General features: G+C 46.5%; 1 protein-coding gene across 5 annotated transcripts in view; it reads left to right on the forward strand.

Moving 5' to 3' along the window:
• The window catches only part of BBS9 (Bardet-Biedl syndrome 9), a 372846-nt gene that overhangs the window by 281171 nt on the left and 73118 nt on the right, over positions 1 to 18557 (forward strand). For all 5 annotated transcript variants that reach the window (XM_078152100.1, XM_078152102.1, XM_020969068.2 and 2 more), the window contains one exon: positions 11663 to 11845. In XM_078152100.1, the coding sequence (XP_078008226.1) occupies positions 11663 to 11845 (183 nt within the window). The remainder of the gene's footprint in view (positions 1 to 11662; positions 11846 to 18557) is intronic.

Raw genomic sequence — 18557 nt, forward strand, 5'->3', positions numbered from 1 at the left:
TTCATGACCTCATCTGGGGTTTTTTTGGCAAAGATGCCAGAGTGGTTTGCCATTTCCTTCTCCAGCTCATTTTACAGATGAAGAAACTGAGGCAAACAGGGGGAAATGACTCACCCAGGGTCACACAGCTAGGAAGTATCTGAGGCCAGATTTAAACTCAGGAAGATGAATCTTTTATGACCTTCAAAATGAAGTGGTCACTTCCTCCCAAGGTTTCCATCATTTCTCCTCTGGCTACAGGCCTGTATTCATTAGCATTAGCTCCAGGGTAACAGTTCCCCTTGACTTTTCTTCCACTTAGAATTCCATTAGGATATAATGATCTTTAAGACAAGTCAAGACTTTACCAACTACTGTGCCCCAAATAGAAAGAAAGCTAGCCCAGATGGCTAAGTAGTTGAATTTATGTAGACATGTAATTGTGTGCCTTACAAGCCACCCACTAAGCTAGTTAAATGGTTTGGTGGATACCCACTCATCCATCTGTCATTTCTGAACATGGGAGATGGCATTCAGAGCCATGCGGTCAGCTCTGTAATTATTAAAATGTCTTCATGTAGCAATGCCATATGCAACATTAATAAAAGGGCTTCTAAACTTAGAAACCATTCAAATCAGATCTCATTGATGTTGATTTTGGAAAGGGAAGTCCCCAGAATTCTCTATGGCTTGTAAAATGAGCTATGACATTGCCAACCGGGCAGTTGAAATTTAAGAGCGATCTGTTGAATAAGTAACCTTATTCCAGAGAATATTCATTCTTCTTTTTACAATTTGATTCCATTAATTATTATTTTAAGACTAGGATTTCATTTTACTATAGGTAGCTTTATGGAAAGGGGTAAAAATTTGGTCAGCCAGAAAAAAGTGAGGGGGAAGGGTAAAAATAGAAGTCAGCTTGGGAAACGATTTTATTTTTAGCACAAAGCTAACCAAAAAAATGGTGCTGTTTTCCATTCAGCCGATTGAGGTACCTGTCCATTTGGCGAATAAATTTTATGGAAAGGGTAAAATTTGCCTCCTGTCAACTTAGTCATGGATACTTATGTCTTCCCACATTTCCCTTCCCCATTGTAACAGTATGAATTTAGAAATACCAGTCAAAGCCTGAAATTACCTTTTTGCCTCTTTTGCCCGTGGCTGCTAATTGTGCCTTACGGGGTCAGTCAGAACACATCCGATGCTACTTTCACATGAGCACCCTTCCGATCCTTTCAGACGTTATCATGTGCCCCTCCAAATGTTGTTTGCAAGCAGATCCTCAGGTTGCATGCTCTCCATTCCTTCCAGCCATTGGGTATAGAAGGGGCATGCGTATGCTGGGAGATGCCACCGTAGCTAGGATCTGAATTATATGAAGCACTTGAGTAACTGCTGGCGTTTGAATCTCATCGTGGCAGCCAAGTTCCTAAGAAAAGGTCAGTGACCAGCACAGGTTCTAAGGGATAGAAGATGAGCCACACTGCCTCCTTATAGTAGAGGTGCCCCCTCGGTAAAGGCAGCTCTGGAAGTGACCACCACAGTACTCTGACCCCTAAGGGCACCACCGGGCCAGATCCTGTGGATGCCAGAGATCTGGAGATGTCTAGGAAAGCGTGGAGTTCTTGTAGCCACCTTGGTGATCCAGGTTTGGTCTCCAGCTCCACCTTGATGCCTAATTGCCGCCTCCATTCCTTCTTTGGCTTTGAAAGGCTGCTCTCAGGAGAGGAGCTGGAGAACGTCTCCCCTGTGGCAGAGAAGGAGTCAAAAACTCAAGCAGTTGGCCCCACCAGTGAGCCTGGGGGCTGGACTCCACCTTCCCTAGCATCACCATGGCCAAAGAGAAACTCTGGAAGAGGAAGGCACCTGAGATCTTGAAGTCAGAGCTGGTTGAATGGGCTGCTGCCAGGAACGCCCGGTCTGAGATTGCTGAGAAGCTCGATCACCTGGTGGAGTGAGGTGGGTGAAGAGGGGAGCTCCACCCTTGTATGTAGTGTTCCCCCTTTCTTCACCCCTTCTAGGAGCCTGGACCACCGTTGTCGGCTGAGCCCTTCGCCCTGGCAGAAATGTGCCTCTTGTCCTGGAGGGGCACGGGCACTTGCCCTTTGGGCTGCCTCGGGTCCCTCTGCCCAGGACTTTGATCTTCGGTGGGGCAGCTGCAAGCTGCAGAGGACTGACTGCCTTGTTACCACCCACTTTTCTTAGCTGCCTACTCAGTGGCTGCTGCGCTAGACTGTGCTTGGGCTCATCCTGATGGCTTTGGAAGACAGTGTCCTGAGGGGCTTCTTTTCCCCTTTCCCAGGTTTTAACCAGGAAGAATAAAGGAAAATAGCAAAAAGCGCCGCCTGGGAGCCACTCATCCAGTATAGACAGGTCCTCCAGCGGGGGCTCGTCAGTCACAACACCCTCGGTTGCGTGCCTTTGGGATCATTGTACCCGAAGGGGAGAGGCATCTAGAAAGGAGTGGATGGCCCACGTGTGTGTGTGTGTGTGTGTGTGCATGCGCATGTGTACACACACACACACACACACACACACACAAACACACACACCCCAGACAGTTCTGTTGTTTCCGTGGGACTTCACATTGGCTGTGTAACAACTGAGCCCTTTTTGTCAGCGGTTTATGTAATTGTAAGGCAGAGTGAAAGTATGACCTGATTGATCACTCCCTGTGTACAGAGTTCTAGTAAAGTCAAGGCTAAGTTATGGACCAGGAGGTGGGAAACAGCTGAGCTTTCTGGGCCAGAACTCGTGATCTCCAGTATGCTTCCGCCTCCTATTTTTAAAGTATCTTATTTTCTAGCTTTTTAAATAATGCAAATAGAAAAAACAAGCAATGTCTATCTTCGGGAGTTATATGTCTCAGGAGGTTTCTGGAGAACAATTCATCCCAAAGTTATGTCTTTTAAAGAGAAAATAAAACGACTAAATTAATGGATAAGAAGAATCCAGTAAATACAACTTATATAGCTTTTAGTAAATCATTTGATACAGTGTCTGTTGAAATCCCCCTCATGAAATTAATTAAGCTTGGCTAGAAAACAAGCTTGTCCTGCTGAATGACTGTGGCCCAGGGCCAACAAACAAAGATGAATGATAAGCTAGAGGGTGTCAGTTTGGGGGCAGGAGACGGTATTCTGCTACCAGGGCCATTCTGCTTTCATGTCATTGTCTAGTCCTGCTCAAGATAGGACTTGGTGTATGCCAGTGATTTAAAAAAATTTTTTAAAAGATAAGCCCTCTGGTGGGGAGGAGATTGAGGAAGAGGAGGTGAGGGAAGAGTTGGTAAGAAGGAAAACATAAGTTGAAAAGCCAGGCCAGGTTGCTACCAGGCTCTCTGCTGAGTAACAGAAGATGCAGCGGGTGATTTTTGTAGTAGAGGGAAGCCATACTTGACCAGGAAGCCAAGCTGCAGAAAGTGTCAGGGAGTTTCAGCATTTGTCTGACTCAGCCTGATTCCCTAAAGCTTTGGTCTTTTTTTGCCTTGGCTCCTTGGGCTCCCTGCCCTGCCTACTGATGACCTGTTGGGCTGGTCACGGGGTGATTCACCAAGCCTCCTCCTGACTCATCGTCCCCCCTCTGGTTGTGTGTTCATTCAGTCTTTATTAATGTTTTAGAAAGGACGGAACAGAAATGTTCAAGTGTTACTTTTGCACACAAGAAGGATAAAAAATAATACATGGAAAATCTAAAATCTGAGTAGGGGAAAAATGCACAGATTGAAGATAGTCTGCAGTATGATACACCCATTCATAAGCTGTTGTTGTTGTTTGTCCATCATTCTCAGAGAGGACCGTGACATCAGGCAGGTGATGCCATGACAGGCAAGGGAATTGGATTACAGTGAGGCAGGGTTGTGCAGTCAGCAGCCTCACTCTCTCCTCCAGAGCCATCTGGGTCCAGTGGGAAGATGTAGGTCAGGACTGGAGAGGGCCCGGGATGCAGTGAGAGACCCTGGCCTTTTTAAGCTAAGGTTTTTAACAGGTCTCAGTCTGTCTGAGGCAACCCCTATTCAGTGATTAAGGCTAGGCAAGAAATGAGGCAGAGAATGAACTCTTTTACCCACCCAAAAACAAGCAGTCTGGGAGGACAAGACCCTCAGGGTTTCTGGCCAAAACAAAACCAGTTGTTATTTACATTGACTCTGAGCTAATCAGAGCCCAAACAGTGACCAAGTGGGACTTGGCCTGGGACCTGTGGTTGGTCTTAAGTGTGTAACAGTGAACATTTACCTGAATTAACAAACTTTTTATTGACACTAATTCACTCTATGTACTTGAACGTTACATAGTATAGTATAACATCATAACATCCCACAACACAACATGTATGCATTCTAAAAGTACCAACTCTAGGTTATAGTGATGATCCCTTGCATTTCTTTGGTGTTTTGTTCCTTCCAAATGCCTTCCTCTTTGTTCCCCCTCAACAATCCCAGGAGGTCAATGATTCTTATCCACTTTTAGAGATGAAAGCTCCCAGGAGGTATTTCAGGAGCCCAGAATCACAGAGTCGGGTGGGACGCTTGAAGCCCCTTTGTCCACCTGTTCCTGACTAAGAATCCCATCTATGGTATACTCATCATACCCAAGTGGTTGCCTAACTCCAGTGAGGGGAGCCAACTCTTCACTAGGGAACCTATTCCACCTGGGGAAACTTTAATGTATTTCAAGTCTAAATTTGCCATTTTCAGCTGTTGCTTTCAGTCCGCTTAGTCGGAGCACGCAGGACAAGCCAGATGCCTCTTTGGGTGACATCCCTTCATATGCACAGGGCCAGCTCTCATGTCTCCCCTGAATCTTCTCCCTTCTGGGCCAAGCATCCCTGGCTCTTTCAGCTAATCCTTCTACGTCATCAACTCCAGATCCTGCCTCATTGTGGCAGCCTTTTTCTGGACGTTCTCCAGTTTATCAATGCCACTCTTCAGCTACACCATTCAGAACTCAACACAGTGCTCCAGATGTGGTCTGATCAATCACCAATCAGTAACCAGTTATTAAATGCCTACTATGTACTAGGCACTTTGCTAAGTGCCAGGGATACAAAAAAGAAACAAAAGACAGTCCCTGCCCTCAAGGAGCTTACAGTGGAATGGGGGAAACAATATGCGAGCAAATATATACAAGGCAAGCTCTATAAAGGATAAGTAGGAGATAATTAACCGAGGGAAGGCACTAGAATGAAGAGGGAATGGGCAAGGCTTCCTGTCCAAGGTGAGATTCTATTTGGGACTTAAAGGAAGCCAGGGAGGTTAGTGGTCAGAGCAGAGGAGGGAGAGTGTTCCAGGCATGGGATATATTGTGAGAAAATGCCCAGAAATGGGAACATGGAACAACTAGGAGGCCAGTGTCACTGCATTGAAGAGTATATGTTGGGGAGTAAGGTAAAAGAAGACTATAAAAGTAGGAGGGGGCTGGGTTATGAAGGGCTTTGAGTGCTAAACATAGGATTTTGTGTTTAAGCCTGGAGGCTATAGATGGGGAGCCACTGGGGTTTATTGACTCTAGGGTGAAATGATCAGACCTGGGCCTTAGGAAAATCACTTTAATGGCTGAAGAGAGGATAAAGGGGAGTGGGGAGAGCCTTGAGGCAGGCAGACCCCTCAGCAGCTACTGTGATAGTCCTGGGTGAGGTGATAGGGGCCTGCACTGGAGTGGGGGCAGGGTCAGAGGACAGAACAGGACATCTTTAAATGGTGTTACTGAGGTGAAATTGACAGGCCTTGGTACCATATTGGATATAGGGAGGGAGAGAGAAGGAGGAGTCCAGGGTGACTCCTAGGTTGTGAACCTGAGGGACCAGGAGGATGGTGATGCCCCCTACAGTAATAGGGAAGGTGGTGGGGTAGGGGAGGAATGGATGAGGGCACCATATAGGGGGAACAGAGAACATCTCCCTTGTCTAGGACACTGAGCTTCACTTAATGTAGCCCAAGGTTGGATTAACTTTCTCAGCCGCCCACTGTTGACTCTCACTGAGCTTTCAGTTCACGAAAGCCCCAGATTTTCCCCAGGTGAATTGCTCTCAGGCCATGCCTCCCAGATCCCGCAGTCTCCATAATTGGAAGAGTCTTCAAGACCTGGAGAATGAAAAGTGGTAGAAAGATCCAAAGTCATGTCCGTAAGAATCCAAAGCCTTAGGATGTTAGATGTGAAGGCATCTCAGCAGACGTCTAGTCCAACTTGTCTTATAGGTTAACGAACTGAGGACCATGGTGGGGGGCGGCAGAGCTGGTGTGGCCAAAAGATGTGGAGTTAGTGGAATCTGGAGCCCAAGGCAGCTGCTTCCCTGCCTTATGTCTCCTTCTATGCCCCATTGTAGTTTGTATTTCTGGAATTATCTTTAACTTTTCAAGTGAAAGGATGCTGTTTTTGAGATATGGGTACTCAGGAAGAAGTTGCGTTAAAGTGACTTTAGCTCAGCTTTCTAGACTGAAACCCAGGAAAGCTCTGACATCTCATTTTGACGTTTAATTTTTATTGGTGACGAAATTGGCTTCCGAGCCCAGCTTAGCTGTGCTCCTCCTAATAAAAGGATGTAGGTTGTTGAAGAGAGATATTCTCTTCCAGGCAACGAAAGAGGTTCTAGCTTGAGGTTAAGAGAAAATTTCTAAATGGTCCCTTTTAAATTCATCTCCAAAAAGGGAGCAGAACACTCATGTTGGTATTGTCTTGTTGGTTCTAAAGAGGAGATCTGTGATATTGGTAGCAGTTCTTTTGTTAATTTTGAATTGTTTAGAATGACAAAAACAGCCTCCCCCTCCCCCCAAAAAAACCTGAACCCAACCCTATTGTTTTTATGAAAGGAAAATTCTTTAAAATTTCCATCCTTTTAAAGGAATTTAATTTCTCTTTGACTCAAATAAATCAATTAAGCAGGTACTGGTCTGGGCACTTTGCCTCTAAGGAAATTATACTTTCCCAAATAATGCAACACATATACTGATAAGTATATAAAAAAATATAAGAAGTAGATGCAAAGTGACTTAGAGGTGGGCTCCACTCACAACTTAGGGAATCGGGAAAAGCCTGAAGTAGGAATTATTATTCCAGGTGAGTCTTAAAGAGAGGTAGGGATTCCAAGAGGAAGAACATTTCAGGCCTGGGAGGCAGCTTGGACAAAGGCAAAGGGGTAGGAAATGGAATGACAGGTACAAGAAACAGAAAGTAGCATGGCTTTGAAGAAACATAGAATGTGTGAAGACAAAAGCCCCTGGGGAGGTTGGGAAACCAGAGAGATCTTGAGGCAGCTGTTGGATGACTTTCAATCCCAGACCAAGACCTTTGCATTTCACCCTAGGCATGATAGGGGGTCAGGGAAGCTTTTGGGAGCAGGAGAAGAACGTGGCTAAGCCTTGTGCTTTGGAAACATCAGTGTGTGGAGGACCAATTGGAGAAGGAAGAGACTGGATTACAGGAGGTCAGTTAGGAGGCTGTAATTCTGGTGAGCAAGAAATTTGGGGCAAGAAACCTTAGAGATTCCGACTTCACAGTTTTAAGTGACTGACAGAGGTAACAAGGAGCTCCAGCAGGTAGAATGCTTTCCCTGTCTGTACAGGCCCATTGAAGTCCCAGTCCTAACGGGGAGCATGGAAAGTGGGAAGCCTTCAAGGCTCCTCCTTGGGCAACTCCTCCACCTTGGGCGAGTCACTCAGCCTGTAGGGTCCTCTGTTTCCTTTGTTGTAAAGTGGGAGGGTTGGATCACGGGGACCCTAGCGTCTCTCCCAGCTCTCAACCTTGGTGACAGAATGGGCAGTGAAGTTTGGGTGAAGGCATCGGCCCTGGCCAGGTTCACTATTGTGTGACTCATGTCTGTTTTGCCGCTGCTTCTCTGTAACCAATTTTAGAGCCTGTCTTGGCAGCTGGAAGTATTTGGGATTAATTTCACACCAATTTTTATGAGTCAGTCCAGCTTTTTCCCCCGAGCAGCTCCCTGGGTGGGGGCGGGCGCCGCTTCATCCTTCGGCATCTGCCAATATGGCACTTGGACATGGACATGTCCTCTGGGCTTTCCATTAGATTTGGAGGCGGGAACCAAAGACAGCTCTGGGCATTGTGTTTGAAGTCATTAGCATTCATTGTTTCCTAAGGTTCTTGATAGCTGTATCCTCTGGTACCCAGAGAATGTGCACAAGCCTGCATACACACACACACACACACACACACACGTGCGCGCGCGCACGCCACACTCCACAGCCAAGCCCTAGCAGCTGGTCAGCCTCGTATCTGGGTTCAAGGTGAACTGTGTGATCTCCCAGTGCCATGTCAGAAGGAGCTGTGGCAATGAGTCCCAAGATCCCAGTCCTTTAGAATATGCCCATTCTCTTCTAGTTCACTTGGCTCTCTTGGATAACCAAGTCAATGTAGATGTTATCAGCACCTTTCAATGGAGAGTGTGGCCAACAGCTGGTGAATTTGTGTAGGCCAGGGGGATTTTACTCCAGGTGATATACACAGAGTTCTTTGATTCTTTTCTTACCCAATTCTGGGACTTTTGGGGGACAAACAGCTTTTTCTGTGGTTGACCCTGTACCGCCCCTGCTTAGTTTTAGATGGCGTGAGGCATCCTGAGACTCCTCCTAGATCATTACTTTTTTAAAAATCGTATTTACATTAGCTTTTTTCCCTGAAAAAGTTTCTTTTTTTAGCTTATTTTTTATTAATTTATTTTGAATTATCAGCAATCACTTCCATAAGCTTTTGAGTTTTAAATTTTTCTCCCCTCCCTTCCCACCTCCCTCCCCAAAACAGCATGCAATCTGATATAGGCTATATATACATATTCCTATTAAACATATTTTCACATTAGTCATGTTATAAGGAAGAATTAGAACCAATAGGAGGAACCACAAGAAAGAGGAAACAAAACAAAATGGAAGAAAAGAGAAAGACTGAATAGTATGCTTCGTAGATCATTATTTTTTGGTGGGCCTGCTCAGGACTGGTGCTCTGTCCTGGGATGTTGCTTCACCAGCTGGCCACCCCAGTACTGGTGCATTGGATGAAGATGCCTGGGTCTTCATGCAGAAACAGCCCACCATGCTAGCTGTCACTTGCCTTGAGATCATGGTGGGTAGCAGAAGGAAGAGCTGCCAGACTTGGGGTCAGAGAACCTCAGTTTGGTCCAGGCTCTGCTCTTATCATCTGAGTGACCTCAAGGAAATCGTTCTGCTAAAAGTCCCTTCTGGATCAAAATCTACAGTCCCAATCCCACATTTCACATCATTCCAGATAAGCAGGAACCCAATATGTCACTGACCATTTAGGCCTCCAGGTTCTTCCATTGACTGTTCTTCTCAATGAGAAGCTGCCAGCACAGAGTGACAGGCAGAATTCAGCAATGGCCTCTTCCTGATGTCATCATCTGTTCATTTGATGTTCCCATGTAGAAAGAGGAAGGCTCGTCCTCTAGTCTCATTTGGCAAAGGGAAATCTTAGGGCAGAAGCTTCCCAGCCATATGCTCAGCCCCCTGAGTCCCTTTGTAGAGATTGGCCTTTCGTGCAGTGTCTTCTGTGTCTAAGCAGGGGCGTGCCAGAGGCAGCTCACAAGAGCCGATTGTTAAAACGTGAACATTCAGGCCTCAGAAATTGGCAAATGCTACAAATCAGGGCGTGATTTTTGTTTTGTTGATTTTCTAGACTTAAGAAAGCAATGGGGAAAATGTTAATAGTATAGGACAGACTATGGGGATAATATAGGATTTGGAACAACTTCCTTCCTGAGCTGTGGTGGGACTTCGATGAGTTAATGTCTCCAGGGTGACCTAGAAGGGCTAGCTTGTCCTCATTCTCCGTGTGGCTTCTGGAGGCTCTGGAAGCTGAGCCCCCCGTGTCTCCCCCTCCCCCAAGGAAGTTGGGCCCACCCAGCCAGGGACCTGCCTGATGACTCTTCAACAAGCTCGTTGTTTCAGGGCCCACCGGCCTCAGAGCTGTCCCTCTCCAGCATCTTCTCATGCTCTGGCAAGACAGACAGCGGGGGGAATGGGCACTGCTTCTTGGAGGAGTACACGTATTCCTTTTAATGAGCACAGGACTCCCCGAGGCGTCAAAATCAAACACCCGCTCCAGATATCTCGTTGTTGCTTTCAGTTCTTTTTTTCCACACGAGCATTCAGAAAAACCCACAGTCCAAACCGGCCTTGCCAATTTTGTCCTAAGGAGATTTGGCAATGGAAAGCTAACACACCCAGCCGAGCCTTCTGCCTCGCCGGTCACTGGGGGCCAGTGCCTGACATTTAAAGATGATGTCACTCAGCCAGCTTTTTGTTTGGATCTCCGTCCACCTTTCAGGTGGGATCCTGAAACATGGTGTTGCAAATGGTGCCACGGCATATCAAGGGGACATCTTCCCATGATGTGCACTCCCCACTTCCCTGTCTTACCACCTTGGCTCAATGCAGGTGCTGCCTCCTGTGTGAGACCTACCCAGATTCCCTCTTCCTCAGCCAGGGTGGCCCTCGGGCCCTTGAAATTCACTATCTTTGCACATATTTTTGTTTACTGATCTTTCCTGTTTCCAAACCTTCTCTCTTTTCTGACTAACATAAAGTTAGAACAAATGAAGGAAGACCAGTTGTACTGTGGTAGGTTCTTGAGAGTAATCTAACAGTCTGGAAAGTCACTGATGCCCTGCTTGTGTCAAGGGCACAGTGATCCTTCCAAACATCCCTGTTTTCCAACTCATCCACTTCCATTATGCTTCCCTCTGCCATAGGTTTAATTCTATCATCTCCACGGACCCTCTTTCATCTGTCCCCTTCTCTCCATTCTCAAAGCCACCACCCTAGTTCAGCTCCTCAGCATCTCTCACCTAGAATTACAGTAGCACCCATTGGTCTCCCCGCCTCTGGTCTCTCCAGTCTCCAGTCTGGCCTTCTCCCAGCTGCCATGTTAACGTTCCAAAGCTCTGGCCTTGCCATATCGCTCCGCTCTTCATGAAGCCCCAGTGCTTCTCTGTTGTGTCTTGGATAAAACGCAAATGCCTTTCTTTGGCGTTTAAAGCCCCTCTCCCTCTGCCCTAGCCTGTCTTTCCAAGCTCATTGCCTAGGCCTCCCTATCTTTTGCTCTGCAGTCCAGCCAGGCTGGATTGGCCGTGCCGTCTTCTGGCCGTGGCCTTTCTGCCATGGCCCTGCTCGTTTGTTCCCCATTTCTGGAATGTTCAAGCATCTCCTCTTAGGTGAGGCCTACCCGGATTCCTCAGTCAGGACAGCCCTCTGTCCTTGAAATTGCCTGTAGTTTTGTTTGCTTGTCTTTTTACATGTTGTCTTTGTAGATCAAAGATAAGCTCCCCAGGGCAGGGATTGTTTTGTTGGGTTGCTCTTGTTTGTCCTTCAGTCTAGAAGAGGACCAGTGATGTCAGGAAGGTGACATCTCGACTTGCATGTGTGTGCTTAGCAAATGCCTGTTGATGGCTCCCTGAATGAATGAGTGGCAGTAGCCATGCGAACATGGAAGTGTTACTTCTGTCCCATTGCCACGTGGATCGGAGATTGCTTTTAACATGTTTGCTGTAGCACGAACAGAGGGAGTAGACAGTCCCATTTATTACTCCCTCTGGCTCGTATTTATGGAAGACCATGTTTATCGACTTGTCCCAGATAAAAGCAGGCATGTGCCTGGAGATGTGTTGGTGTCCAGGGCTCCTCAATGACAATGATGTTCTCCCTTTTCTGTTTCTGCAGGTAATCGCCTTGGCAGATGCCGCGGAGGAGAACCATAGCAACCTGCTGCAGTCCTTCACCAGGCTGAAGAGCGCCACCCACCTGGTGATCATGCTGATTGGTCTGTGGCAGAAGCTCAGCTCTGACCAGACTGCCATTTTGGAGGCCGCGTTTTTGCCGCTGCAGCGGGACTCTCAAGAGTTGGTAAGGGCCGGTCTGCTTGGCATGGGGAAGGTCCTCAAGGGAATCGGTGTGTTAGCAGAAGGGACAGCACGTGTCTAAAGTGGCCCATAATCCTTGTTTTCTTTTGGAGGCACACCCTTCCCACTTTTCTGAAACCATGATCAAAGTCGGCAATTTAGGTGGATTTTTTGTAGCCACTTTTTAGTGCGTGTTTTCTTATGGTCTTCTGTCACCTGGAAGCCTGGGAATGGTTATTTGAGGGGCTGAGGACTGCCATTAAGCCATCCGGTTAGCCAGTCCTCACTCCTCTGGCCAGTGAAAATACTGGCATGATTTTTGCTTGTCATTCTTCAATTTAAACATTGGTAATATGGGTAAGACAGGACTCAGAGTACTTCACTAAAGTGAACCCTGAGCTAGAAATTGGAACAGCTCTCCCAGGAGGATGGGAAATCAAGAGCCATACTAGAGTTTGGGGAAATCTGGTAAAGGATTATTTAAACTAGAGGTTTTGTTATCGCACATCCTGGAGTTCCTAAGAAAATGGATGAAATTATTCTTTGGTCAATTTTTTCCAATTCCTGTGTTTAAAAAGATGACCCTGGAGATTTTAGGTCTGGAAGCTTAATTGAGCTCGGTGAAACACTGGAAAGGTGCTAGGAAAGTGAACACAAAGTCAGTCGGAAAAGTTGAGAAGGGAATGTGAGGTAGGTAGCGAGGAGTGTGCCTTTGGAAAGAGCAGGGTTCATCAAGCTGGCCGTAAGTCATTACCCTTTGGGTTAATACCACAGGTGGATGTCATCTATCTGATTTCTTATTCTTTCCTGGATACCACAGGGGTCAGTCAATTGAAACCATGGATCTAAAACACATCTTTTCATTAGCTCTCTCAATGAATACAGCTAACCAGTAGGAATTAATGGTAGTCAAAAGTCCTCTTAGGAAAGTATTCAGGAACAGATAGAATGAAGCCGAGTGGGCCCTAGAGGGATTTGAAGTGGTCCGTCATGGCACAAGGTAACATGGTCCTGGCTGGTTTTTAAGGGGTCTAGGTGATCGCAGAAAGAGCACAAATCACTGTGTGTCATACTTTTGAAACCAGGAAACCATGGACTGAGAAGCTTTGGGAGCCATAATTTGTCATCTCTTTATGGTCCAGTGGTGGACACAGTATTGGGAGAAGATCATTTGGTTTGGGGTCTTCACGTGAAGTATGGGAAGGAATTGAAGCTGATAGAGGGGAGAGAAACACAAGAGGAGTCAGAAGATGAGGCCTGATTGATGATTTGGCCACAGCAAATCACGATCGTTGTCTATTGAGGCACAGGACAAGGTTGTGGGAACCCACAGGTAGCAGGTGAAATGATGCTGATCAAATCACAACTTTGTAGGAAGTTTGGAACAGAACAAGCCAAAATGGATTCTGGCTACGGTACAAAGAAGTTTCCTGAGCGGCAGTTCCCCAATAACTGAGGGCCTTCCTCCTCACTTAGATGCAGCCACTCCTCTGGGCCAGGGAATGAACGGGCTTGATCACCCCCTAAGGACCCTGGAGGCCTTCTGGACTGGGACTCCCTGGTTCCTCTGGGAAGGTTCCTGAAGGCATCTTCTGCCTTTCATGGCAGCAGGGAAGGGTATACGCCTTCTAGGCTTGTGGGAGTCTCTCAGTCCCTTGTTATGAGTGAGGTTGGTTAGACATGCTAACCATGCCACACTGGTCAAGACAGGATCTGAAGATGTTTTCACGCTGCTTTTCATGCTCTTCCTATTCGGTCCCATTCTGAGGTTCAGTCTGGGTCTCGAACTGTTGAGATAGCTTTTGGAAGAACAAAAGGAAAGCTAGTGCACATCTTGAAAACTAGGAATCCTCTTTCATTCTTGAAGACAGAGTCATTCTGTATGTGGTTTCGATAGGGTTGTTCATAATCCCTCACATTATGTCTTTAGACCTCACGAATCAGTGTTATTGGATGGGCACCCTACTGAGAGGCTAACATGAAGGATGGAAAGTTAAAATTGCTTGGAAGGAAGGAGAGCATGTGGGCAAAGAGAAGCCACTTACCCGAAGGTTGAAAATACATCCCATATTGAAGTTATTTAAGATACCACAGAAATCTGAAAGTAATTTAGACACAAGTTTAGTTGAGAGGGGGTGGGGGAGCAAGTGGGATGTAGGTGGGGGTGGGGACGCCATAGACATGTGGCTGGTATTTACAGACAGAAGCTCTCGGCTAGTGTGCAGATTTCCCCACAAACGAAGAACAGCGGTGAAAGAAAGTGCTTGGGAGAATGTTCACTTCCTTTTCAAACAACTCCATGCTGTGGATTGTTGTATTTTTGTTTGGATGGAACGTGTCAGGAGGCAGGCCAGCCCCAGGAAGCCCCTGTGCAGTGGTCTTGTGCTCCCTTATGCTCCCCAAAGGAAAAGGTCGAGAAGCTGTTGTTATTGGCTCAGAGGAGTGGAGGTTGGGGTGATGGAAACCCAACATGGTGTATGTGCTGAAATTAACGTGCTGACGTGGAAATAGTGTCACAACATGTTTAGCTAGCTCTATTGATGTTTCATATGCAATTTATACTTCATCATTTGAAAAAAGAATGTTCATTGCAACATGACACTGACATTTTGATATACGTGTCACTCCATTTGGGACAGAATTCTTCCTCATGTCCCACACCCAGCTGTCTCTCCAGAAACAGTACCCAGTTCTGACAGTTTCTCAGGATCATTGCAAAACAAGGAAATCCTGCTGTTGCAGACTCTTGGGTGTTCTTCCTTTGTGCTTGGAACATCCAGGCCAAATGGCCCTTCTTATTTTGTCTTGAGGGAAATGTGAACTGGAATTCCAGTCGCGCCCTTCTAGAAGGACTCCAAATAATGAGTCTGTCAGTGGATTAGAAAATGCCTTGCCCTTCCTCCTTCCACGAAGGGCCTATTTTTCCTGAAGAGTGTCCTATCTGACAGTCGGTCTTATTGAGCATGATGAATTTTCCATGTTTGCCTTTGCTCATTAGAGTCTAGTTTGAAAAAATGGTATGATGGGCTCGTGTGGTAACCATTTGAAGATTCCTCTTTTCGTGTGCAAAGGACTGTACCAGCTAATGTCTCAGGAAGCTCTAATGTGGTTGATTTTCCTGTAGTTACACTTGCTACTCTTTCAATTTCTTCTGTGGAGAGCCCGCCAAAGCAAAATGGCAGGAAGGCATGTGTGGCCTCACCTGCCAATGGATCTTTTCCAAACTCTTTCTTCCTCCTTCAAAACCTTTGTGTGTGGGGATGTGCGTGCCACACCATCACCATCCTGCAAGTCCAGCAGTCTGTAATCACAAATACCTGTTCTTGTGCCTTATTGTACCCAGCTAGGAAATGGGGCCTCTCCACCCCCACCCCCACATGTTAAGAGGCCAAGTTTGGTTGTAAAGCCTGTGATTTTTGTCCACAGGCACTTGGTTAACTATGGCGAGCAGATACCCACCATTTTAGACACTTTCTTAATCCAAGAGTCTTCTTTCAAGGACAGTTGTAGAATCAGAGCATCCTGGAGGTGATCTCATGCAAATTGGCCCCTCTACCACATCCACATGAATGGTCGTCCACCCTTGACGTGAAGACCTTCAGTGACATACTTAATCTACCTCATAGACAGCTTTAACTGGGAGGAATCAAGCCCAAATCTACTTCTTCCCAACATCCACCCATGGCTCCTAGATCTGCCCTCTGGGGTCAGGAAGACCTGTCTAGTTCCTTTTCTTTCTATTTTAAATTTTGAAAAGTGTTCATGAACAGAAATAGGTTTTCTATCCCTCCTACTCCTCCCTTACTACCATCGAAAAGAAAAAGAAAAACAAAACCCATGTGACATCCCCCTATAGATGCCTCGGCCCCAGGTGGGCTGGAGCCCCTGGAACCTGGCAGGTGGCAAATTTGTTGGTAGGGGTGCTCCCACCTTGGAGATTGGCAAAGGCCTTGCCTCAGGGCCCAACGATGGGTTTGTTGATTGTCTAAACTTATAAGTGGTAGAGAAAATGATAGTGATGCAGAGTCGACTTGAAAGTGTGTCACATATAAACATATATATAATTATAATTATCGTTATTGTTACCATCATCATTATTGTTGTTGTTTTGGAGAGCCAGTTGTTAAACATTTACCATCATGCCTCTGCCTTGGTGGCGTCTCTTCGCACGGTAAATTCCTGCCCAGAACTTCCATGAGGAAGTGCCTAGGCCCACCACAGTCCACTTCTCTCCCAGCTCAGCTCCTGACCCTCTAGACTCTTCTACCTCTGGTCTCCCCCCATGCAATGTGAGATCCTTGAGGGTAGGGACTGTATTTCCTTTTGCTTGTATTTATATTCCTAGCACCCATCACAGTGCCTAGTTGCAATCAACACTTAATAAATGCTCTCTCTCTCATCTCTGTCTGTCTATCTGATATGCATAGTCAAGCCAAAAAAATCCCCACATTGACTGCATCTGAAAAATACTTACCGCATTCTGCACCCTGAGTCCAAACGTCCCTGTTGGGAGGTGGGCAGCGTGCTTGAGCATCAGTCCTCTGGGGTCATGGATGCTCACTACCTCGATCGTAGTGCTTAATGGTTTTCAAAATTGTTTGTTTTCATGGTGGTGGTGTTATAAAAATTGTTCTCCTGGTTCTGTTCACTCTGCATTAGTTCCGGTTTGTCTGAAACCATCTCCTTCGTCACTCATGATAGGCTTCCATCACATTCACATACTGTAGTGGGTTCAGCCACTTCCGCAGTTGATGGACACACCCTTAGTTTCTAGTTCTTTGCTCCTGCAAAAGAGAATTCCCTTTTCCCCTTACTGCCTTTTAAATATCTAAAAATAGCTGCCGTATGTATCCCCCCTCCACACTGTCTCTTCTCCAGGGTACACGGTGCTAATTTCATAGAATTTGAGGTGGACGATACTTCCAGGGACCATTCAGTCCAACTCATGGCCTTCCAGCATACCCAGAAAGTAGGAATCCATCTTTTTTGCTTGAAGAGCCCCAGTGTGGCCTTCCCCGATTGCTAATGGCAGCAGTGAGGCAGTGGATAGAGGCCAGGCTTGGAGTCAGGAAGGCTTCTCTTCCTGAGTTCAAATCTGGTCCCAGATGCTTACTGGTGTGGGACCCTGGGCAAGTCACTTAACCCTGTTTGCCTCAGTTTCCTCAATGGTAAAATGAGCTGGAGAAGAAAATGGCAAACCTCTCTGGTATCTTTGCCAACAAAACCCTAAATGGGGTCACAGAGAGTCGGGCACACCTGAAAAGTAACTGAACAACATGTGAACGGCCAAGTCACCCAACCTGTCTGTGCCTCAGGATGTTCACTAGCCTTGCTCATCCCCCTTGTCAAGCCACCTGATATCTAACTGCTTTGTATGTGTGATCTCCAGGCTCTTCCCACTGAGTCTGTGTATACTTGTCGATGTCCCCATTGTCTCCCTTTTTAGGGAGCACCTGGTGGGTAGGTGGTGGTTGTCCCATTCTTCCTGTTTGGCCCCTCCACCCCTGGTACAGCACCCGCTATCAGCACTTGGTTGTTGGGTGATAGGATTTGAGAACCTCTCCTTTCAGGATTCTTGTTTCCTTCTTTCCCAAACTGTTTTTGAGAGAAAGATTTTTTCCCAACACAGTACTGTGGTTTCTGGTATAGAGCATCTGTTTAGCGTAGGAACTCCTTTTGTTTGAGAAGGGGCTTGTCAGGACTCACTTGAAAGGCTTAAAGTGTTCAGGCGTCATGGGATTGTTTTGATGTAATGACCACGGCGTGGTGTCTGGGCCCCAGCATGACTCAGATGCTTCATCATTACCATTATTAATGGCTCTTTTCAGAAGACTCACAAAAGGAGAAAGTGCTTATTACAGTGAACAGTAGAAGTGGATTCTTATTTCTGTTACAGTGCCATAAGAACTTTAACTGTCTATGGGAAATTGGTGGGAAAAAGGAAATATTTTGGTATTATCTTTGATGGTAGCAAGAAGGGCACAGACAATACACATGTGCAAAACACACACACACACACATGCACATGCACACGCACACATGCGTGCACATGCACAATTTGTCTCCATGATGACTAAGAGTTAGGAGTTAGCTAAGAGTCAGGAGTTAGATGCTCTGCAGTTGACTTCCATCTGGCACTTTGATGGTGGACTTATAAATGATGTTGTGGGTCCCAAGAGTTGCTGAATGGAAATATTCTCTCTGGACTCCTCTTAGAGTATTCTTTTCCTATTTTTTAGAACAATGGAAATGCATTAAATTAAACCTAGATAGGATAAAATGCACAAGTTGACATATGCAACTTACCCCTGCATTGTTCTGCTCTAGGCATACTCCCCTGGGTGGGTTTATATGGTGGTGGAGCACATATTCCAAAGGGGGAGCCCAGTGAGTGAAGGTTGAGTCACAGCAGTGGCCTAGTGCCTGCTTCTCAAGGTGAGGGAAGCAGATCAGCCACTGCACTTGCCTGTGCAACTTGGTCTCAGAGAGCATCCTGGACCAGGCCCTCATGCCTGCATCTGTCTCCATCTAGGCTCAATGGAACCAGACTCAGGAGAGAAGGGGTGTGAGGCACTAGACCTGCAAGCACAATAGAAATGCTGCTGCTGGGGATGAAGAAGGAGGAGAGGGAGGGGACGGAGGAGGAGGAGAAGAAAGAGGAGGAGGGGAAGGAGGAGGAGGAGGAAGAGGAGGAGGAAAAGAAGAAAGAGGAGGGG

This window comes from Phascolarctos cinereus, unplaced genomic scaffold, assembly GCF_003287225.1.
Source record: "Phascolarctos cinereus isolate Bilbo 61053 unplaced genomic scaffold, phaCin_HiC Scaffold_4;HRSCAF=312, whole genome shotgun sequence".
In the NCBI taxonomy this organism is placed as follows: domain Eukaryota; kingdom Metazoa; phylum Chordata; class Mammalia; order Diprotodontia; family Phascolarctidae; genus Phascolarctos; species Phascolarctos cinereus.